Consider the following 24,149-nt stretch of genomic DNA (forward strand, 5'->3'; position numbering starts at 1 on the left):
TACATCCATCACCTCACAGATATATGTATAAAATACATTTAAAAATTATATATATATTTATTATGTATCTTTTTAAATTATATATATGTGTATATATATATATTTTTTGTGAGAATCTTTTGCTTTTCAACAGACATTCTCTGTAATAACACAAAGCTTAAAGCACCCTGTTCTAGCTTTAATTCTCTGTGTGTATGTCTCTGTGTGTCTGTGTATTTGAAGCTCTCATGTTCCCTAGCCTCGGCAGACAGTTTTTAGCAGGCTCCCACTGACCAAAGATGGTACAGTTTGAGTAAAATAAGGAAAATAGCTGCAGTGAACATGATGCTACTGAAAAACAAAAGGTGATTCCTCTCCCCTCCAGAAATGAAAAACCGATTGGTCACTGTTGAGAGTGGTAGGGATCTCATTATTTGGAAATCTGGTAAGAATCAAGAGGTAGTTCTTTTTTTACTATATGAGCTGTGCCACTTGGTATTCAAATTCTGGTGCCTGAGTTGCACCCATGACCAATTAAATTAGAATCTCTGGGATGTGCTGCCTGTCATTGCTATATTTAAAGAAATCTTTCTGGTGATTTGGGTGTGTACCCAGGCTTAAGAACTTCTGTTTACAAGAGATTTCTCTTATGGGGGGACCTGTAAGAGAAATACCGCTTATTATAACACTAGGTGAACTTTGTTAGTTATAAAAGCTGATAACTAAGCAATATTTCTCTGGTAAATGAGGTTACCAATTCAGTGCTCGTTGAAAGGAGGGAAAAAGGCACAGGGGAAGAAAGATGTATGCTGTGTTTACTATGTGCATGTTGCATATGGGATCTTGTTTTTACTCTTTCTTCTCTGGGCCTCCTTGATATCACACTTGCCTGTTGTTCATCCCCACCCAGACTCAGTGGCTGCTTCTTCCCAGTCTGCTTTGCTGACCTCTGTTCTGCCTCACTTCTAAATGTTGGAGAGTGCTGTCAAAAATTCTCACCCTAGGGCTTCCCTGGTGGCAGCAGTGGTTGAGAGTCCGCCTGCCGATGCAGGCGATAGGCTGCGGCCATGGCTCACGGGCCCAGCCGCTCCACGGCATGTGGGATCTTCCCGGACCGGGGCACAAACCCGTGTCCCCTGCATCGGCAGGCGGACTCTCAACCACTGCGCCACTAGGGAAGCCCCATAGTCCTTTGGTTTTAAATACTGTGTATATTCTGATTACTCCCAGATTACCTCTAGCCCTGACTTTCCCTCTTGGATTCCAGAATAGAATATTCAGCTTGGATGTCTAATAGGGCATTTTGAACTTAACATGTACAAAATCTTGGTTTTCCATTTCAAACATGGTTCTGTTTTAGACTCAGTAAATACTAAGATCTTCCATCCAGTTACCCTGACTTTAAGAGCCCTGAAATAGTCTTGATTCTTCTCTTAACTTTTCCTATACTGCCCCACCGCCCCATGCATTAGCAAATCCTATCGATTTGCTTGCCTCTCAGGGTATTTTGAATATTATTACTACTTCTCACTCTGTTATTCCCAGTTCTTCTAAGGTTCACTTAGTTATTACTATTTGAAATCCTTGATAACTCCTCTCTAAATTAAAATCTATTTCTTAGCATGATGCATAATATCATATCTGATACTTACCTGCTTCTCTACTCTCATTCAATCCCTTACTTTACCTTCATAGGAAATTGTGTTCCAGCCATACTATATTACTTGTAGATCTCAAATGGGTCACATTTTGCCCTCATTGTGGTTTTGTATAGGCTGTGCTTTCTACCTGAGAATCTTAAAAGCTTTTTGTTTTGGAAAGATTTTAGAATTACAGAAAGGTTGCAAAGATGGTACAGAGGGTACCAATGTACCTTCACCCAGTTTTTTTCCCCCGATCTTATCATCTCACATTCTGTGGTACATTTGTCAAAACTAGGAAACCAGCGTTTCTACCTGGAATTTTTGTTTTCCTTTAGATTACCTGCTAATAAATACTACCATATCTTCTGTGAAACTGGTGTTTTCTGCTCTATGTTTCAGTCGCCCCTTGTAGATTTTCATACTACTTAACGGGAATATGAGTATGAATAAGACAGTCTTTGTACTAGCAAAGAAAGTCTTAGTGTTGCTTCATTCGAACAAATCTGTTTGAAAAAACTGTCATTCCACGTTTCAAATTTTATAACAGCTACTTGCCCACAAGAGTAGCTGACATATTGAATGTTTCAGTGGATTTGGGAGACAGAACATTTAAAACACTCAATGTCCAACAACCAGTTTTTTCCCTGATTGTTGAAACAGGCTTTTTTTTTTTTTTTTTTTTTTAAACCAGAGCACCATGTGTGGTAGCTTGAGTTCCGTAGTCATTGTTGTATGTGTGGGTGAAACATTGAATATTTGAACAGTAAAATCACTCAGCACTGTGAGATGCTTGTGTTAAGGGGAGTGAAGGCACTAAGACCATTTGAGGCAGCAGATTTGTCTCTCACCTTGTTCTCTGGGATAAACACTAAATGAGTGGAATATTGATTAGATGGTGCTTAAAATTACTTTCTCTGTTAGGGTAAAAGAATTTGTGTTTTAGTGAAAGGTGTGTGATTCTGTTGTATTTCTTTTCATTAAAAGTACTCTTTTGGGGCTTCCGTGGTGGCGCAGTGGTTGAGAGTCTGCCTGCCGATAAAGGGGACACAGGTTCGTGCCCCGGCCTGGGAAGATCCCACATGCCGCGCAGCGGCTGGGCCCGTGAGCCATGGCTGCTGAGCCTGCGCGTCCGGAGCCTGTGCTCCGCAACGGGAGAGGCCACAACAGTGAGAGGCCCGCGTACCGTAAAAAAAAAAAAAAAAAAGTACTCTTTTTCTCTCATTCTAAATTCTCATTGTACTTTCTATATTTTCTTTTTTAGATTTGTTTTTTATTCTTGACTGATGAATAATCAAAATCAAAGATAAAACAATTTTCTGTTAGAATTCTCATTATTGATTTTATGTCCTGAGCATTGAATCATTGCTGATTAAAATAAATTTGTGATATTTACTCTCTCACTTCTAGATACTACCAGGGCTTATTCTTTGTAGTTTTGAAGGAACCCAGGACAAAATGAATCTGTTAGCCTATTTGGGCCCTTGTAATTAAGGATAATCCTGGGTGGATTCATATCACAAAATCCCTTTCAATTTAAACCTGAGGACTTGGACCAGAACTTATTATCATTGCTGCTTTAACTGTAGTCACGTAGCAAGCAGTTCTAAAATTTGAAATGTGGAGTTTCTCAACAAATTTTTTTGAATAACCAGTACTAAACTGGGAATCCAAGGGCAAAGACTATTTTATTTATATCGTATTCCTTGAAGTATCTGACACATGGGACACAAATTATGCTTATTCAAAGTATGTTTTTATTTATTTTTAAAAATTTATTTATTATTTTTGGCTGCGTTGGGTCTTCGTTGCTGTATGTGGGCTTTCTCTAGTTGCGGTGAGCGGGGGCTACTCTTCATTGTGGTGTGCGGGCTTCTCATTGCGGTGGCTTCTCTTGTTGCAGAGCACGGGCTCTAGGCGCACGGGTTTCAGTAGTTGTGGCTCACGGGCTGTAGAGCGCAGGCTCAGTAGCTGTGGCTCGCGGGCTCTAGAGCGCAAGCTCAGTAGTTGAGGTGCACGGGCTTAGCTGCTCTGTGGCATGTGGGATCTTCCTGGACCAGGGCTTGAACCTGTGTCCCCCGCATTGGCAGGCAGATTCTTAACCACTGCACCACCAGGGAAGCCCTAAAGTATGTTTTTAGGATAGGTGTTAGGAAATACAGGGATGACATCTAAAATTGAAAAGAAAAATAAGTACTGCATGGCTTAGTCTATGGCAGTACTGTAGAATGGAAATATGTGTGACCCAAATGTGTTGTTTAAAATTTTCCAGTGCTGTGTTAAAAATAATTGAAAAAAGTGAAAATAATTTAAGTAATATCTTTGACTTAACTGATTATATCATTTCAGCACCTTATCAATATACAGTATAATTAATAAGATGTTCTGCTTTTTTGGTACTAAATCTTCCAAATTTGGTGTGTATTTTATACTTAACACTTTTTAATTCAGACTAGCCACAATTTAAGTGCTCAGTAGCTGTATGTGTCTAATGACTAAAATGTATTGGACAGTGCAAAACTAACCCATTAGGGCAATTCTACTTCATCACCCTTAATTCAGGTGCTAAACAATTCATCTTTATTTAATTTATTTTTCTAACCATTTTTTAAAAATCGAAGTATTGTTAATTTACAGTGTTGTGTTAGCTACAAGTGTACAGCTAAGTGATTCAGTTATACATACATATATATATAAAATGTATATATATTCTTTTTCAGATTATTTTCCATTATTGGTTATTACAAGATATTAAATATAGTTCTCTTGCTACACAGTAGGCTTTGTTGTTTATCTGTTTTATATATAGTAGTGTGTATATGTTAATCCCAAACTCTTAACACCACCCCCATCTTCATCTGTATTTAGATTTCATAAAATTTGCAGTTGGAGAAGTAGATTCACACACTCAAGTTTTCCAAACATATTTAAAACTTTTTCAGTAGTTAAACTGAATATCAGGTTTTAAATTAAAAATTATTAAGGAAATACAAATAAAAACCACGATGAGATAACACTTCATACTCACTAGGATGGTTTTAATAAAATAAATGGAAAATAACAAGTCTGGGCAAGGATGTGGAGCTATCCTTGTATAACCTTCTATTTGTTTATACATTGTGAATACACTGAATACCACTGAATTGTATACTTTAAAATGCTATGTTATGTGAAATTCACCTCAACAAAATTAATAAAATTAAATAAAAATAAAAGTTCAGTTTCTTATAGTAGCCTTATTTAAAATGTTAAGTAGCAGCATCTGGCTAGTGGCTTCTGTAGTAGACTGTGGTGTTCTATGGCAATGTGGTAATCTACAGAAGACAGAAGCTTTAAAAACCATTATTCTTTTCTGGTACTCAAAATACGTGTAGTAAGTTTTTAAATTCTAAGAATTCAGCATCCGTTAGATGCTAAACTTCTCATGGTCAGAATCTGTAGCTGAACGTTCTTGATGTAGGCTATCTGAGGACCACACTATTGATAGGATTGTAAGAATTAAATGAATTGGTAAGCACTGAATATGGCTAATTGCTTCTTTTCAGGGTTCCCATAACACTCTGTGCCTTACCCCTGACTATAGTCCTTTGAAGTTGTTGCTTTGTATGTATGTCTTGCTGATCACATGTAAGCACTTTCAGGGCAAGAACTGTGTCTTAATCATCCTTATACTTCTAGCATCTTACATAGTACTGAATATAGAATAGATAAGTATTTGAACTAAAATCTTGAGTCATTCCTCTGCCTCTTAACCTTTTGTTAGCAATTCTGAGTACAGTTAGAGCCCGTAACATGTCTCTTGTATATTGAAGTAAATAGAATAATTATTAATGGCACTATATAAGGATTTTGCTGTGAAATGTCTTAGCTAGCATTGGTTTTTGTCAGAATCTATAAGCCAGTGTATTTAGAAATACCTGTGATTTGCAAGATGCTTCTGGTAATATATATATATTCATGAAAGTATGTTCCTGCCTTCAAAATGCATGGAAAAGATGAGTTAGGATAAATTATCTAATTATGCTCTGAAAGTGTGAGGATGTCCTCAAAAGAGGATGAGCTCCCTTTCACATGGGCAGATTTAGAGAGATTTTGTGAATAAAGTTATAATCTCAACTAAGAGAGGGTTGTAGTGTGTTTTTAGAAGTTTAAAATGGTAGAGGTACGGTACCTAGATTGAAAGAAAGAGCCTGGAAGCATGTGGATTTTTTTGTGGTATTATCTAGAAAAATGTAATTAAGTTGAACCACCTGGGAATAATGTGATGGATACATTTAGTAGCATACGTGGCAAATTTGCGTACTTGTAGTTTTGTTTTCAAGTCAGAAACTAAGCAACTTTAATAACTCACTAATAGAAGGCCACCAGCAAAATCCAGCTGTGGATTTTGCTATTTGGGGATCGTTTTGGAAAATGTTTGTTTTAATTAGTAACATTCATTTGTTAGAAGACCTGCAAATACTATTTTCTAAGATCTAACTAGAAATCACACACTTGCACTGTAGCTAATTTGAGCATTGTAATTTTAGTGATATCCAAACATTCTGCATTCATTGTTGGAATAGCAGATCTGCCAGGTGACTTGGGTAGTTAAGTTGACCTCTTGTTTTCTCAGTCTTGCAAGTACAGAAGGCTGAGGAGGCAGTATTTAATGGAACTTATAGAGGGTTGCATAAGACCAACCCTGAGCATACAAGTTATCTTCTCTGAGCGACTAGATCCAGTAGTTTAAAAGTCAGTATTATTGTATTTCTTTCTTGTCTGTTAAAACAGTGTAGAGCAGTTGGGAGCCTGATGAAGGTTTTGAAGTAGCATATATCTTTTTTTTTTTTTTTCTTGCGGCTCCGTGGCTTGTGGGATCTCAGTTCCCTGACCAGGGATTGAACTCGGTGAAAGCCTGGAATCATAACCACTAGGCCACTGGGGAACTCCCTGAAATAGCATATATCTTAAAATAAAAATAACTTTGAAAATCCAGGAATCCCAGTAATTGTTCGATTATCTTATTCTTTGATGTGAAAAGAACTTACTGCTCCTCTTAGAAAAGTGATTAACCTCCAGGTTTTTCTGGGAAGAAGATTCCACTATTTTTGTCTTGCACATGGTGGGAAGAGCAGTAAACTAAGGAGTCATGAAAGTTTCCAGGCTCTGTCACTGGTTAATCTGTATTTTGTGCAACCTATAAAGTGAAAGGGTTGTACTAGTCCCTCATAGATCCTTTCTGGAATTAGTTCTGTAGTGTTACTGATTTACTTCTGAAAATATGAAATATTCACTCGTTCATATTTTGCTTCTATCCTATACAGCATCCCTGACATTTTTTTAAATTTTTTTATTTAGTGTGTTGTTGGTGGCTGCAATGCCAGCTTTGCTTCTCAGGGAGGGCTAGCTCGCCATGTACCCACACACTTCAGTCAGCAGAACTCCTCAAAAGTTTCTAGCCAGCCAAAGGCCAAAGAAGAATCTCCTTCTAAAGCTGGAATGAACAAAAGGAGGAAATTAAAGAACAAAAGACGACGCTCATTACGTAAGTGTCTCACTGAAAATCAGTGTGTATTAGATGGTTTTGTTTTTGTCTTGGGCTTTCATGCAAATTCAGTTTTTACCATTCTTCAACTCTGCTTATCTGTTTTTGTTAACAGTAATGAACAGATAGGATCTTGGTCTTTCACTGTGAGAATTCAGTGATGTATGTTTTACCTCTAGTAGCTAAGGGAATGTAAGTATATGTGGCCTTAGAATCCAAGCTCTGTAATTAGATTTTGAGGGCTACTTTGATTCTCTTCTAAATTAAGACCAATTATGGCAGTGTTGGTATTTCTGACAATATTTTAGAAAATCTGAATGTTAAAGATAAAAATCAAGTAAAAGTTAAGTAACCTGTCTGCTCCGAAGTGGTGTGTGTGAATAGCGAAGCTCTGTGTAGTCTGTGTCTCTACTTAACAGTCTTGCTGTGACACACATGTACAATGGTTATGGGCTTACTCATCAAATTATGCGATGTATCCTTGATATTTAGGATAGAACATAATTAGATGATTGTATACTTTTGAACCGCAGGCTAAGAGTCTCTATTTTTGTCGTCTTCAAAGGTATTTCATTATACAGCTCATTAAAAAAATGGTTGGGCACCCAATCTTAACTTGTGTATTTATACAGTATATATAGGTAACACTGCTAGTGTGCATTATAATTACCAAGAAGGAATACTGAAAAACAGAGATGAAAAAAATCCAGAAGTGATATTATTTTCTTCCCCACTCTATTGGATCATGACACACACCTGGTTTGGAGACTGTTATTTTAGTTGAGCATTCCTGACACTTTAATAGTGGACATAACATGGTTAAGGTCTGAATGCATAGAATCTGAAATTTGGGAGCTTTTATTATTCTGAATTTAATTCAAGTGATGACTTCTGTGTTTGAATCTTGAGTGAGGAGTGATATATTTGAATGATTTAGAGGGGTGAGTTATTGTTATTTTCTCTAAGTGCTTATCCTTCTCAGGAAAAAGCATATTTGGAGAGCATGGAGAAAGTATACATTTTTCCCCCTAGTAGCAACAGATCAAAATAGGAAGGGGATTTGTTTCTCAGCTTTATGTAAAATCGTGACTTTTTTCTCTCCCATAAATCTCTCTTTTTAAATTTTTTTTAATTTTTTTTAACTGATTTCCCATTGTCATTGCATTCTTAGTCTTGTGGGTTCTGTTAGTTTATCACTAGCTGGCGTTTTGTTTATTTCCTTTTGAGCAAAAAATCCAATGAGGAAAGAGCTATTCATGTTGTTTTATTGAGTATGCCAGCTGTTAGATTTGTGTAGATGTACAGTGAACTCCATGAATAGTAGAGATAATTTCACTCCACATAGTGGTAAGTCAGAATAGTGTGGTAAATCAGCATACATGTAATTCAGAGTATGCTGTACCAGGAAATCAAGCCATTTCTTTTATTGGCGGTAAAATTTACTTTTTTTTTTTTTTTTTTGCGGTACACGGGCCTCTCACTGTTGTGGCCTCTCCCGTTGCGGAGCACAGGCTCCGGACGCGCAGGCTCAGCGGCCATGGCTCACAGGCCTAGCCGCTCCGCGGCATGTGGGATCCTCCCGGACCGGGGCACGATCCCGTGTCCCCTGCATCGGCAGGCGGACTCTCAACCACTGCTCCACCAGGGAAGCCCTAAAATTTACTTTTTAATTACAGATGATCTTGAGATATTTTACATATATTAGAAAGCTCCACAACTGTAAAATAATAAATTCTTTTTCCTTACTTTGAACAGTGTTTTTCTTAGGAATAAAAACAACATGTTTATAATAATATTAGTGGGATAAAAATAGAAATTTTAAAAATGTTTTTATCAAATATTCAATGTTTAACTTTGTTATGATCATACTAAAAGATTGCTTACTCTAAGTTTGTGAATTTATTTTTTAAAAAATTGTGTGAGCATATTAATCAAAACTGCGTTATGACTGAAGGCATTTTTCATATACATTTATTTTACTTATTCATAATCTATAGCTGTTATATTTCCATTTCTCAAATAAGGAAACAGTCTAAGGTAGATCAAGCAGTTTGTGCAAAGTCACATTGCTAATAACTGGTGGCATTGAGAGTTAGAAAGAATTTTGGTGGACTCATTGGCATTAAAAATGTATTTATGGTGGGACTTCCTTGGCGGTCCAGTGGTTAAGACTCTGTGCTTCCCCTGTAGGGGGCACAGGTTCACTCCCTGGTCGGGGTACTAAGAGCCCGCATGCCAGGCAGCAGGGCCAAAAAATTAAAAACAAAAACAAAACAGTATTTATAATTTTCTTAGATTATTGTTAGAAGAGTTATTCTTTTTCTTTTTCTTTTTTTTTTTGCGGTACGCGGGCCTCTCACTGCTGTGGCCTCTCCCGTTGCGGAGCACAGGCTCTGGACGCGCAGGCTTAGCGGCCATGGCTCACGGGCCCAGCCGCTCCGCGGCATGTGGGATTCTCCCTAACCGGGGCACGAACCCGCGTCCCCTGCATCGGCAGGCAGACTCCCAACCACTGCGCCATCAGGGAAGCCCTAGAAGAGTTATTCTTAATCAAGAAAATGCTTGTCAAAAATTCCAAAATAATATGACCACTGTGTCAAATCTGGAAAAATTTTTGATTACATTATTAATGTAAAATGTTCATGAAATGTATTTCATGTTTGGCTGAGGTGAATGAGATCTGTGTGTAGTGCACAGATGGAGACATTTATCAGATTGTTGAAAATGTAGGACTGCTGCTCAGGAGAGATGCTGGAGTAAAATATAAAATTATATGAAAAAGATAGTAGCTGAAATATGCAATCATGCGGTTGGAGGCTAGAACCTCACACACCAAGGGGCAGAATTAACCCACACTTACTCACTGGTTGGAGTTCTGCTTTTGTATATCCTTACCTTGTTAGCTAGGTTCTATGTTTTGAAAGCAAAGAAGATCTTGCATTTAAACACTGGATAGGTACTTATTCGTTGTTTCAGTCTTTTTTACTTATTACATATTTTTGTGGAAAATGGACTACTAATATGGCTGCTTGGAGACTGTTATATTTTTCTAAATATTCTTTACCTCTTTTATATTGACTTTTAGCACGACCACATGATTTCTTCGATGCACAAACACTGGATGCGATAAGACATCGAGCCATATGCTTTAACCTCTCAGCTCATATAGAAAGTTTAGGGAAGGGACACAGTGTTGTTTTTCATAGTACTGTAAGTATTCGATTTTATTTTTCAAATATTTCCCACAATTTGACATTTTAATGATTATGTTGAACTTTTTAGCCTTTAATTTGAACTATTTAAGTATATTGGGGTGGCATTTGGGCTACTAGGCATTTGAAGATCAGTCTCTGACCTTAAGTAAACTAGGTGTCTTTTCTGACCTCTGGTTTCCTTGCAGGTAAAGTTAGAGCATTAGACTTCTTTTAACTCACATCCCTATGTGGTGCATGCTCCTCCATCACCCATAAAATGCACATCTAAAGTTTGTGTTAAATGAAAGGTTTATGAAGGAGGGAATTTTAATCTGTTTTGTTCTGTGAATGTATTCCAAGTGTCTAGAACTGTGCCTGGCACATAGTAGGAACTCAGTGTATTTGTTGAATAACTATGTTGTTCTACTTGGAAAAAGAAAAGTATTGAATTTGAAAAGGCAATAATGAATTTATTTTTAGTTAACTAGGAGTTAATAGAGAGCTGTTCTTTCTTCTCATGCCCCCTGCCATTTTTATTATCCAGTCATCTTTATATTGCTATAGTTTGGTGTAGGTCAGTTAGTAGAAATAAACTTTAGACCAGACTTTTGGTGATTTGAATCCCTGGAAAGAGAGATTATTTAATTTTGCCTGTAGAAATAGAAAATATACTAAATTTAGGTTTTATTTTTATATTCTAATCAAAATGCATGAGAATTTAAATATAAAAGATCAGTATTGATATCTCTACTGGTTTGAATCTCTTATTCTTCCCATCTCCTCTAATAATGAGGTTTTCTTATATTTTCATTTTTTCTTTTATGTATACTTACAATTCAAAATGCCCAATTTTGATTTTGATTCCCCAAATTACAGGCAAGAAGGTAGAAGATTAGACACAAAGGAAAGGGAATCTTTTCTGAGATTGGAGCACATAATGGTGTGAGTTTGGGTTTAAGGAAAGTTGTACCATACTTACGCTCTTTTAAAGAATGTTGTAAACATAGTTATCTAAATAAGAATGAAGACAAAGTAAAAATGTCTGTGCTGGGAATTTTGTTGGGATTCAGCAAGATCAGGAGCTTGCTCAACAGTGATGGTTAAAGTCCTCCTTTGGAATTTGATAACATACGTTTATGATTTGGTAGGTCTATAACACTTTTTTTTTTTTTTAAGTTGAAAGCTAACATTTATTATCCAAGTTTACATTTATGTATTGTTAATAGGAAATAGAAAATATTAATCATTTTATAAGTTGAAATAAGTGGAGGATTGACTGTAATCATAAAATATTTCATGATTTGATAAAATAGACTTTTAATTATCTTACTGAATAAAAGCATGTCAGATAAAAAATAAGTTAATTTTTTTATCCATGAGTTTTTTTTAATTGAAGTATAGTTGATTTACAATATTGTGTTAGGTTCATGTGTACAGCAAAGTAATTCAGCCGTATATATACACATATATACACACATGTAATTTTTTCAGATTATATTCCATTATAGGATATGACAAGATATTGAATATAATTCCCTGTGCTATACAGTAAATCCTAGTTTCTTATCTGTTTTACATATAGTATTTTGTATCTGTTAATCCCATACTTCTAATTTGTTCCCCCTTCCCTCCCTCTCCCCTTTGATAACCATAAGTTTGATTTCTATTATTATTTTTCTTTTTTAGTCAGTAAGATGTGGTCACCAAACCCAGAGTTGGCATTAGGGATAATTTGTTAATTTACTTAAATATTGAGCACCTACATGTGCCAGGTACTAATGATACAGCAGTGAACAAAACGGGCTAAAACAAAACAAGAAACCATGCCTACACTCCAGTGGAAGAGACATGATAAACAAGATAAATTAGTAAAATTAAAAACTTAAAAGGAAAAAAAAAAAACACAACTTAAAAGGAAGTGAGGGTATGAGCCATTCCGTCATTAGGGGGATGAGCATCATAGCCAGAGGCAAAATCAAGCATAAGATCCTCAAGTGGGGACATGCAAGTATGTCTGCAAAGCCATGAGGAGGCCAGTGTGGCTGGAGGAAACAAGTGCGGCAGAGAAAGTAGGAGCAGTCGGAGAGGCAATGGGGAGAGTGTTGTTGGACTGAGATGTTGACTTTTGTTCTATGTGTATTGGGAAGCCATTGGAGGAGTTTGAGTAGCCATGCTCTATTGTGATTTCTTTTAAATAAAATTTTTATTGAGATATAATAAATACAGACCCACCCATTTAAAGTATACAAGGGAATTCTCTGGCGGTCCAGTGGCTCTCACTGCCGGGCCTAGGTTCTGTCCCTGGTCAGGGAACTAAGCTCCTGCAAGCCACGCAGCACAGCCAAAAAAATACATATGCAATTCTGTGAGTTTTGACGGTTGTACTTACCTATGAAACCACCACACCACCACAGTTGAGCTGTAGGACAGTCCTGTCACGCAGAACATTCCTGGTGTAGCTCATCTTCCTGTAGTCCATCTCGGCCTCTGCCCCCTGCCTTAAGAGAACTCACTGATCTCTTTCCTCTCATGCAGGTTTTAATGTGCTCACTCTGGTTTCTGTACTGAGAACAGATTATAGGTCAGGGTTGGGGTGAGAAGGGATCAGTCTTTTCAGTATCTCAGGTGAGAAGAGGTCAGAATGGTTGAAGTGGAGATACTAAGAAGGGTTAGATTTTGGATATCTTTTGAAAGTGGTATTGACAAGAATTATGGATGGATCAGATGTCAGGTATGATAACGAGAGGAAAGGATGACTCCAATGTTTTTGGCCTGGGCAGCTAGCCAAAAGGATGGAGTTGCCATATAATAGAGGCTGTGAGGTGAGCAGATTCGGGGAGAGGGGAGTATCAAGAGCCATAATTTCGGCACATTCTAAACATCTCGTGCTTCTGTCATGTAGGCACAAGGATTTAAGAGTTTGAGCTTAGAGGAAAGGTGTGGCTACAGGTAAGAATAGAACTTTCTAGCATATTAGTGTTATTTAAAGGTATCAGACTGGATAAGATCACCTAGGAAGTATTAAAGAGAAAAGAGAAGAAATAGAGGATTGAGGTTTGGGGCCTATCAACATTTAATGATTTAAAGGGCAATAAATCTGATGAAATAATGGTCTAGTAATGAACAAGTATCTCTACATGTTAGGGAATAGAGGCGATGATGATAAATAAGGTTGTGTTTTAAAAAATGAAGCATCAACTTCATGCTTTCATTAGAGCAGCTTTTTGGATGAAATCCTTAGGCTCACCGTGGGAGGAGTAAAGATAATCAAAAAAATGAAGGAACTAGAAATGTGATATTAGGAGTCTGGAAGAAAACTTAAAATTTACTCAGAGTGAAAATAGTCTGAAGATGAAAATAGGTTTTCGAGCTGTAGAAAACATCTGAGAGGATTTAAGAACATGATTGATTACCTGTGTTTATCATAAACTTTAAAAACCTAGGAATAAGAGTGATTCACACCCCCAAGCGACATTGGGGTGGCAGAGGTACCTTGACTGAGGAAAAGTCACAAAGGTGTAGTATAATCTGAAGAATGCTTTTTCCTGGGGGAAGTGGAAGGAAGAAACATCCCTAATGGGAAAAGGTCTTCTTGGGGCCAGGTGAGGAGGTTCTCTAAGGTTCCCTGAGTGTGACTGGAAAGGTTGGTGGGGGCAGTTCGTGTTAAACAGTAGTCAGATGTTCAGTGCTAACTGCAAATGTAAGTTTCCTCGTTACCAAATTAACTTTTATAGGAAATAACCATATTTGTAGTGAAAAGATTTGCATAAAAGTATTTATGTGAGGTACTACGCCGTGCAGTTTGCCTAATTTGTCTTCTTTAATTGAAACATTTTCTTTTGAGCCGCCTCCAGAAGAGGTCAGCAGAATCCTAGTTACCAGTCAGTTGGTTTGCTGCACTTGGTTGCATTGCATTATTTTTATATCTTACTTCTTTGTAGAGGTACTTTGTTTTAGCATCTACAGATCTGTCTTTGAGCTTTTTAATTGATTCCATTATCGAGTCTAGAATTAGGGTACTTAACTATAGGTTTTTAAATAATGGGACCAGAAACTTTTATATTTGTATGAAGTACTGTTTTTACTTCTAATATGTTTTGAGAATGACACATAACATTACTTTGTGAGGCTGTTTGGAAGTTAAACTTGGTAAAAATATTGAGATTTAGATTATTAAAGCACTAAAGAGCTAATTTGGTTAATATGGCAGTTCTAAGAGTTAATAAAATACCATTTTGATCGATTTTTAAAAATCGTTACCTTAGTTTTCTGAATCTGGTAATGAGTGACAAGCATATTGGTTTTACTACACTTATGTAGGTCTTTGTGTTCTGGTTGATCCACACTTTAACTTAGGTAGATTCCTAACTGAACTGAACACTGATTGGTTAATGTTTCATTTAAAATAACAGAAATCAACCAACAAACAGAAAACTCCCAAGCAAACGACAAATACCTTAATCCTAAAAAGGAGACCTCTCCCTTTCTAGCATTATTTTTTCTTTACTCTTCATTTGTCCTTTAAAAGTATTTCAGCCAATATGGATTCTTGGTTGGCAGTCTGGCTCAGCTAAAGACTTTGTAGAGAGTAAAATAAATAGCATTTTCAAAGATAATATGGTTTTAGTATTTGGCTGTACAAAGCTACTTCAGTTCCTTTTTTCTTTTTCTTTTGTGAAAATATATGATCAAAGGTGGGAAATTGCTACAAACCAGGGCAGAACAAGATGTTGTGGTGGTAATATCTGGTCCAGGACATGAAAACTTAAGTTCTTGATTAGGACCAAAAGCGTTTTTTAAACATATTAAAATGATCTTTTATAAATAGTTTTATGATTTCTTTTATATCATTGCTAGGTAATAGCTAAGAGAAAAGAGGATTCTGGAAAGATAAAACTTTTGCTTCATTGGATGCCTGAAGACATGTAAGTATTTGGAATACTATATATATAACTAATAAACTGATCAGTCTTATTTTTATTAAAATCTTATACTCAAAAATTACTTAAGCTATTGGGTTCAAAGTAAAAGACTTTAAAGAAATGAAACCACGAAACATTTTGAGGTCGTCAGCCTTAAAAAGATAATCTGTAAAAGCTCTTAAGAGTACCTGGCTCAAGGTATAAGCTTTAAAACTAGCTTTTAAAATTGTTTTTAATGGAAGCTGTTAAAGCAATTTTTAATCATTTTTAGGATGTGATTATTTTTAGAATTTTTAATGACCCTCAAGTAGGATAGGGTGCAAGCAACCTTATTTGTGCCTTTGTTTGAATCATTTATTTTAAAAATTTCTAAACATTTTCCAGCACACAATTAATGATAGTTTATAGAAAAAAACAGTTGGTCAGTTTTCCAGGAGTGTTAAATTTTTCTTTTGAGTTTTAGTACCATTTTATTAGAGCAATTCTGGTCCAAATGCTCCTTAATTTAATTTCATGTTCAATTTTCCTTTTATTCTCAAAAATAATTTTTTTTGTTGTTGCAAAAGGTAATGAAGATGTATCATAGAAATCTTATCAGCATCAAGAATAGAATAAGTTCACATGAATGGAATCTCATTAAAAATTAATAATATGTGGTTAACACTTGTTATTAAATATTTTTCTGTAATATTGTTTCCCAAACTCCAGTCTAAAGAGATGTTAATGAATCTGATATGAATTAAGAGCTTTAAAAGTAGATTTGGAAGATTACAATGCATGTTAGCATATTGAAGTAAAGAAATCTCTTTAGCTTTTTAAAAATCCTGTGATTGTCAAACTTCTATTAGTGTAGAACATATTTTCCACTTCCTTTTACCCCTGCCCCTTCCATGTTTTAGGGAAATGCTACTCTAAAATACTTTGAAATAGCGCGTAATATTTATTTAATGAACTCCTTTTTACCGAACATTAAAGTTACCCATTTTTCTCTACTGTTAAAAAAAGAGACATTAAAATGTCTTTATTTACAAAGTATGCAAAATGTTATGGGTTTTGATACTCATCGCCTTCCCGAAAGTTTGTACCAATTTCTGATCTCATCTACTGCATTAGAGAGCTTATTTCCCTGGCTTATTATCAGCACTGGCTATTGGCATTCTTACATTCTTCATTTCTTTGATTATGAGCAAGATAATTTAAAAACTGTATCTTTGGTGAATTAATGGTTTGTGACCTTTGTCTCCCTTGTTCCTTTTTACCTAATGAGTGTTCACTTGTTTCATATTGATTTGTAAGAGCCCTTTTTATATTAAGTTTATAAACAGTTCCTTTAAAAAATATCATATTCAAATATCTGTATTCTTAGTATTTTGGAAATCGATCAATCCAAATATCAAAATCATTTTATTTGAATTTTTGTATAGGATTAAATTTTTTTAAATTCAGGATGTTGGTTGTATGTGCCTTTTTTTTAAAGTGGAAATTAATCTGGTGGGGTTTTTATTTCTTATTTCTTCAGAAAGAGACTAGGTGTCAGATTTTCATCAAGTTAAGCTCAGATATAGTTCCACTTAGCAAACTAAAAGGCAGACAGTGTGTTCTAATATTTGTTTCTAAGTCTGATGTGGCTTTGCCATCAAAAATTTATAATTCAGGGCTTCCCTGGTGGCTCAGTGGCTAAGAGTCCGCCTGCCGATGCAGGGGACACAGGTTCGTGCCCCAGTCCGGGAAGATCCCACATGCTGTGCAGCGGCTGGGCCCGTGAGCCATGGCCGCTGAGCCTGCGTGTCCGGAGCCTGTGCTCCACAACGGGAGAGGCCACAACAGTGAGAGGCCCGCGTACCGCAAAAAAAAAAAAAAATCATAATTCATTTCCAGATTTATGCCTAAAATTTCACCTTGCCATTTTTTTAGCTGGGACTCTACATCCCACTACTTAGATCACTGAGTTTCCTTGGCATCTGAGAATCTCGTTAACCTAGGTGCCCCAGTCAGACTAGCAGAAAAAGCTGGGTAATGTGAAGGGTAAATTTAAAATTAATGTTATTTTATATATGACTTGTTTTTTAATTCATAGTCTGCCTGACGTGTGGGTGAATGAAAGTGAACGACATCAGTTAAAAACTAAAGTAGTTCATTTATCAAAGCTACCCAAAGATACTGCCTTGCTTTTGGACCCAAACATATACAGGTAATTTAATTCTTGCTTTGATGTTTTATTTTTTTGAATTGTAATCTTAAATCTCCTTAAATTTTGGATATAAAGTTAGGACTTAATTTTTAAGTACTGAATTTCAGTATCAAGCATATCTTGCTTTCTGGAGTTTCATATATGGAAATTACATCACAATGATTTATAAATTGTAGACTAGAAGGGTAATATTTTGGTAAAGTTTATATGCCAGGTTAATTCCAGATTTACCTTAAATAGCTTAAATTGTGGTATACATAGTGTTTTGAAAATAAGTTCCTTTTGTTTAAGTAGGTAATTCTTTTTTATAATATCACACGTGTTGACCTGGGAATATATCGCATGTGCCCTAAATACCATTAATGGTTGAAGTTCTTAAACTTGTACTCTCGCCAAACTTTTCAAAAGAGCATTTTAAATATTACTGTGTTTTTATTTAAGAGGTAGCTTGGAGTGTTCACGTTTCTAACAATTTTCTGATCTGACCTTTGTTTTAGTGTGCTGTGCATATGAAGGTATAGGGGGGGAAGGAGAAGAGACCAACATTACTGGCTATGTGCTGAGTCACTGTGCTAGGTGCTTTACATATACTTCATCCTCACAGCAGTCCTGTGAAGTAGGTGTTCCTATGTCTGTTTTACAGATTGGAAATCTGAGGCAAGAGGTTAAATAGCTTAAATCTGAGGCAAGAGGTTACACAACTAGGATGTGACTGAACTCCATACTGCCTCTATCCACATGACATATACTAGGGTGATTAAAAAAGTGGTGAAAATGTTTAAAAGGCACTCTTAATGAGTGAACTTTATATATTTTAAAAAGGAATTCTAGTTTAGTATAGCAATAGGTTGGGTAAGAGTAAGATGACATAAAAATTGATAATCCCAAATGTGAATTTTAGCTATTGTAAAGGTACTATGTCTTATGCCAAATTTTGAAACAATTAAATACTTTGAGGTTTTGTTCATTCCATGACTCAACTTTTTGGAATGTGAAGCATCTTCTGAGAATGAAATTCTCACATAATGGGCCTTGCGGTGTGTGGAAACATTGAGACTCTTCCAAACTTTTAAAGCATCTTTTGGTGAAGGTCCTAAATGTAATGAAAACTTGTTTTTTGTGGGTTGAGCTAGGTTAGCAAGAGATTAACTAGCAGAGAGAATAGTGAAATGACCTTAAAGGAAAAGATCGAGGGACGTTCACTACCAAAAATATGAGAGTTATGATTTACCTTTCTCTTTATAAAGAAAAATAATTGAATATTCTTTATTTATTGGCACCTAATTTAGGGTTTATTTCTGCTTATTCTTTGAAGGGAGTGATTAAAATTTGCATTCTAAAAGAGTGGTATTTGGGGAGAGCCAAGACTGGTAGTAAACATGCCTTAAGCAGTGAGTTGACAAAGGGGCATGAATCTTAATTATAAGATTGAGACTAACTTCTGTGTTTCTGCCCTGCATTCTACTTCCCACTCTCAAAGGGTCTTCCTTTTTCACAGAATCAGCTTATTTTTGCTGTTCTTATGCTATATAGGAAACAATTAAGATATTTTGGTGAAAGTGACAAATAAATATCATTCAAGCTCAGAACTGATGTCCAGAAGTACATAGGACTTTCATCACCTGTTTTCAGGGTATAATTCTGCAATTATTACTGATTACTGGAGTAATGAAGATGTTCTTAAGATATATTTGGTGCTTCTGTGGTGTTAATTTTCTTTAGCTGTAAACCAGCCTCCACCCCATCTTAACATTTAATCTTGAGTCTAAACTTTCATGCTTCTACTATTCTGGAAATTAGAATCAAGTCTACTCTAAAGTGGTACAGAGTCGTAGAACCCACTACATTTGCCGTGGTGTAACATCTTAGCAATGCCTGGATTTTGACTGGGAAAACTTGTGAAATTAAGAGGGGACAAAGCAATTATTCTAATTTGTTTCAGGAGAAATAACTTGACAGCTTATGCGCATCTCAAAATGAAAGCATGACAAACTTGACAGCTTATGCGCATCTCAAAATGAAAGCATGACAAACCTTCCAAAAATATATTAACTTCAAAATGAGAGTAAAAAGGACATATTTATTTGAGGTTTAAACATTAGTTTTAAAGTATGGTTAAAATGTATGTGTTAAACATGAGATTCTTTTTTAGAAACACATTATCAGGCTACATAAAAAGGATTTCTTAACAAGCTATATATATTATGTAACTAAATTTATATCCATCATGTGAATGCTTTGGAAATAAATTTTCATGGTGATCAGTGATCATCACATTGCCTATTTCTTATACATATTTGTATTTTTGAAGCACTTAATGTGTTTTTCATTCAATTGAATAAAAGAATACTCCTTTTTCTCTTTTTCTAGAACAATGCCGCAGAAGAGGTTGAAGAGGTAAAAAATAAATAAATACATAAAAAGCAAACAAGCGGGGACACCTGCAGTCTTAGTCACTGACAATGGGTTTAGTAAAAGTTGCACATTAGATTCAACCCCCTTCCTTTTTTTTCCTTAAATCCAGTATTTAGAATAATATTTATGCTTAGTGTAAACATTCTGTGAATGAAGTAGGCTCTTCTGTGGAATATATTAATATATTACTGTATATCCACATTTTCATGGAATGGTACTGTGGGAGACTGAGCAAACACTCTTCTGGCAACTTAGTAGAACAGCTTCTTAAAGGCTTTGCATGCTTGCTGCTTTAAGCTGCCTTTTTTTTTTTTTTTTTTTTAAACCCTTTAGTGATTACAGTAGTTTATATTGAAAAGAAAACCAATTACAACATGTGCCCTTAAAAATACCAAAAGCACTGTAAGGATATTTGTCTTGACAGTGTCTATTGATTTGAAGTCATATAAGGAAATATTTAGACAATGAAAATTATCAAAAGATAATTTACCTTTCAATTATGATAAATAGATGTGATTGGTTGCCATTTGTGTTCTTTTGCAGAACTCTGATAAGAAAAGTGTTCAATTTGTATTTAAGCAAACAGTGAACGACATTTGCAATCAACTAAAAATTCGTCTATCGAATTAGGGCTGAAAATTTCTGTTAAAGAGTGTTGCAGTATGTCTGGTGGCTCCCCTTTCAGGACTAGGGTTTTCTCATGGAGTACAGTATGTTAATATTTACCTATATAACTAATCTGTTAACGGTTTTTGAAAAACCTTTATTTCAAATTATTTGAATAATCCTCATATTTTCATTTTAACCTATATAAGCCTCTAATTTTTTTTTTTTTCTGAGGAAAGCATTTGGTTATGAGTTGTTTTTTCTTAACATAAGAAAAATTGTATTTTTTTTAAAAGTATCTTCAAACTGAATCCTTTATGCACCAAAGTTGGTTTTGAAAAGGAAAATAAAATCACTTTCTTGCTTGGTAAGCAAGAAGCCATATGGATTTTTTTTTTAACTTACAGAAATGGAAATATGTGTAACTTGTTAGTATTGTATCAAACAAATGTTGCATAGAGATAATAGAACATTGCTTGTAAATAATTCAGCAGATTTGTAATATATTTTTATATTATGAAATGTACTGTAGATGTTTTTCTAGAGGCATGAAAAGTTAAATGTATATATTATGGGTAGAGATAATATTGAAGGATATTGTAATTCACTAGTGCTGCCAGAGGAATTGTTAATAAAGCACCTTCTTTAACAATAAATGTCTTTTGCAGACTTAAGGGACTATGTACTACTGTTAATATCTGTAAGAACAAAACACATTGAACATCCTTCCAGAAAGTCTTTGAGGGAGGACCTATACCCATAATAGAATTATGGCACTCATTTCTGACAGTGACCGTGAAATCAATTATTTCCTTACTGTTGGAAGGACATATTGTAAAGTATGTGGTTATATGCAGTCAAACTGCAGAAAATACTCCTGATTAAGGAGTTTTCACTTTACTACAGTGATATAAAAACCAGCAGTTTTTACACTAAAATTTTTTAAAGAAAGAATAGACAAAAATATAGAATTAATAAGCCTTTTGGTTCCAAAATGGGAAAGGTTCCATGATACATAAATCATTTCTCATACTTTAAAAAATTTTAAAAAAATAATAAAAATTATGGGAGACTTTATTCGTTAACAATGGGGTAAAGAGCTATATACGTGAAGTAAGTCATATAAAATTAAATGAAGTGCAAATAAAAGCACTGCTTCTATAAGACATTCTGGAATGGTTGTTTAATAAGGGTATTATTCATATGACTTGTAGCAAATGTGGTTTTATTTTTAAAAAGAAGAAAAGCAGTGTGTTTTCTTACTATTTTTTTGTTTTCTTTTGCTTAAGCACTTCATCAGTTGCTTTATTCTGTATCTGCGAAGTAATCTGCAATCTCCTTTGTTCTTTTTAAATTTTGATTTGTTATAAAATTGCCAAATAGAAGTGTTTCAGATATATAGTTTGTACTTGTATTTTTATTTTATTGCCTCATGTTCTTGTAAGTCATTCTTAATTGACCGATGATTGTAGACCTTGCCTGAGTATTTTTTCTAATAAAACAAAGCAAATCACATTTAGTTTCAAAATTGTAACAATTCAATTAAATTTTAAAACATCTAAAATATACATCTATATTCTTCAGGGGCACAGCGAATAGATTAGTTTTCCCATTGTGTAGAAATACTAAGATGTCAAAACCAAATTTCATGGTTATTGATTAGCCTCTGAGTACTCAGTCGCTCAAGATACTCTGCTGCTTATCTGACTTTGTTCTGATACTGTTTACACACCAAAAAGAATATTGAATTAAAATGAAATAGTTTTATAACTTGTATGTATACATATATACACACATGCAATTATGATTGGAAACAAGTGTGGAAATTTTTATTTTATAGTGTTCATTTAGTGATAGCTATCCATCTATATTATTTTTCCTACCACTGTGGCCCCCCCTGCCCCCCAATATATGACATATTTGTAATATGGCACCTAAAATAATTAGTCTCTCATTCAAAATCCATTGTCTTTTCAGCAGCAGGCAAAACTGCAGCTCACAGGCATACCCATTCATTTACTTGTGACTGCTTTCTCCCTGTTGTGGCAGAGCTGAGTAGTGACACTTTATTGCCTGCAAACTTAAAATACTTACTGTCTCACCTTTTAAGGAAAAATTTGCCAATCCCTGGTTATAGTTGATAAGTTGTTTTGAAAAATAAAGCTAGACCGCACAACTTATATTTTAATATGATAGTATTATCTTGGTAATAAAGCACATTAAATTTCAGTGAGTTGTTTAATATACATCAGAGTAGATATTGCCATATTAGGTACATGCGACAAATTTTTTTTTTTTTTTTTTAACTTTTACATTGGAGTTCTTAATAGTTACTAACATTTTGCCGTTTGTATTTTGTTTTACTAAATAGGACTAAATGAGATTTTGTAAATCAGATCATGTTTAAATCGTACGGCACATCTGCTCTATCTCAAAGAATCTTAGAAGTGGAAAATACTGTAAAATTTAAAGTTGTTTATTTTTCTAATAAACTTACTTTTTCATATATAAATCTTCCCTAAAGTAGACACACATTACCTCTGAATTTCAGATGAAAGGAAATTAAGATGGACAGTAATTGACTCTCAATGTGTATTTTAAGATTTGTTTTACTCTCATTTGAAAGCATTGATAATCACGTCAGTAAACCTTTGTGAAACTTTTTTCCCTTTCACACCTTAATAAAGTGTTTTAAATATGCAAGTATTCTTAAAAGGGTAGAATTTGCCACAGTTATTTAAGACCTCTTTTATTGTTTGCTGTTTGAATTCTTTTCTTAATACTGTATGGTTAATAAAAGTGTTAGCTATTTGAATAAAATATAAAAATGGGAAAATATGGTTTAAGTCTTTAAAATAGTTGATGGGGGGGCTTTTTATATGGTTACAACTATTTTTTTCTTTTTAAGTCTTTAATACCTCTGCATAAGTTCTCTAAAAGACAAAGAGAAATTCTTAGTTTAGGTAGGTTCTCAATTTGAAAAACTGATAACCTGTATAGCAAGGCCTAGGGTTGCAGACCTACAAGGAGATGCTTATATATATAGTCTTTATTAAAAAGGGAGCTGAATCATATATGTCATTTGAATGTCTTGGGGTTTTGGTGTTTTTTTTTTTTTTTTTTTGAGAGAAGTGGCACTTTTTTGGGGTTCAATGAAAAATATTTTTCTATTCTAAAAATGTATAAAGTATTTCTTAAAAGGTAACATTTTTAAAGAAAACGTCTTACATATTTTTCTTTTTTAATTATTAAAGAATCTGACCTAGTGGAGAATGTTTTGCAATTCCAGCACTATAGCTTTAATATAAATAAGGTTTGAGGATTTTTTTTTTTTTTAAGGGTTAGAGTCTTTTGTCATTTCTAATGGTATGAGCTTCAGTAGCCTTAAGAATGTGACAAAATGATGTATTATTTTAAATTAAAATTAAAAAAAAATGTTTACGTAGTCCAGTTCATTCTCTGAATCAGATTTGCCTGATATATAACACATGGTTCTATTACTCTGAAAATTAAAAAGGACTTGTAACCAGTTAGAGCAGGAATTGCAACCCATATATTTTTCTAGGTTTCTGCCATAGCTAGTCCCTAGCATGATGCATGGTACAAAATTAGTCTCTGAAATATTTGTTGAATGAGTATTGTAGGTGAATACTTGTTAAAGAAAGGTATTTTGGA

General features: G+C 34.8%; 1 protein-coding gene across 2 annotated transcripts in view; it reads left to right on the plus strand.

The window, feature by feature from the left end:
- Window positions 1–21,989, plus strand: part of AEBP2 (AE binding protein 2) — a 57,060-nt gene extending 35,071 nt beyond the window's left edge. For both annotated transcript variants that reach the window (XM_067695836.1, XM_067695837.1), the window contains exons 4-9: window positions 6,960–7,146; window positions 10,232–10,356; window positions 15,198–15,265; window positions 17,340–17,453; window positions 19,824–19,850; window positions 20,412–21,989. In XM_067695836.1, coding sequence (XP_067551937.1) covers window positions 6,960–7,146; window positions 10,232–10,356; window positions 15,198–15,265; window positions 17,340–17,453; window positions 19,824–19,850; window positions 20,412–20,457 — 567 coding nt within the window. In that variant the 3' untranslated portion in view covers window positions 20,458–21,989. The remainder of the gene's footprint in view (window positions 1–6,959; window positions 7,147–10,231; window positions 10,357–15,197; window positions 15,266–17,339; window positions 17,454–19,823; window positions 19,851–20,411) is intronic.
- The last annotated feature ends 2,160 nt before the right edge of the window (window positions 21,990–24,149 follow it).

The sequence above is a fragment of the Pseudorca crassidens genome, chromosome 11 (genome assembly GCF_039906515.1).
Source record: "Pseudorca crassidens isolate mPseCra1 chromosome 11, mPseCra1.hap1, whole genome shotgun sequence".
NCBI lineage: Eukaryota > Metazoa > Chordata > Mammalia > Artiodactyla > Delphinidae > Pseudorca > Pseudorca crassidens.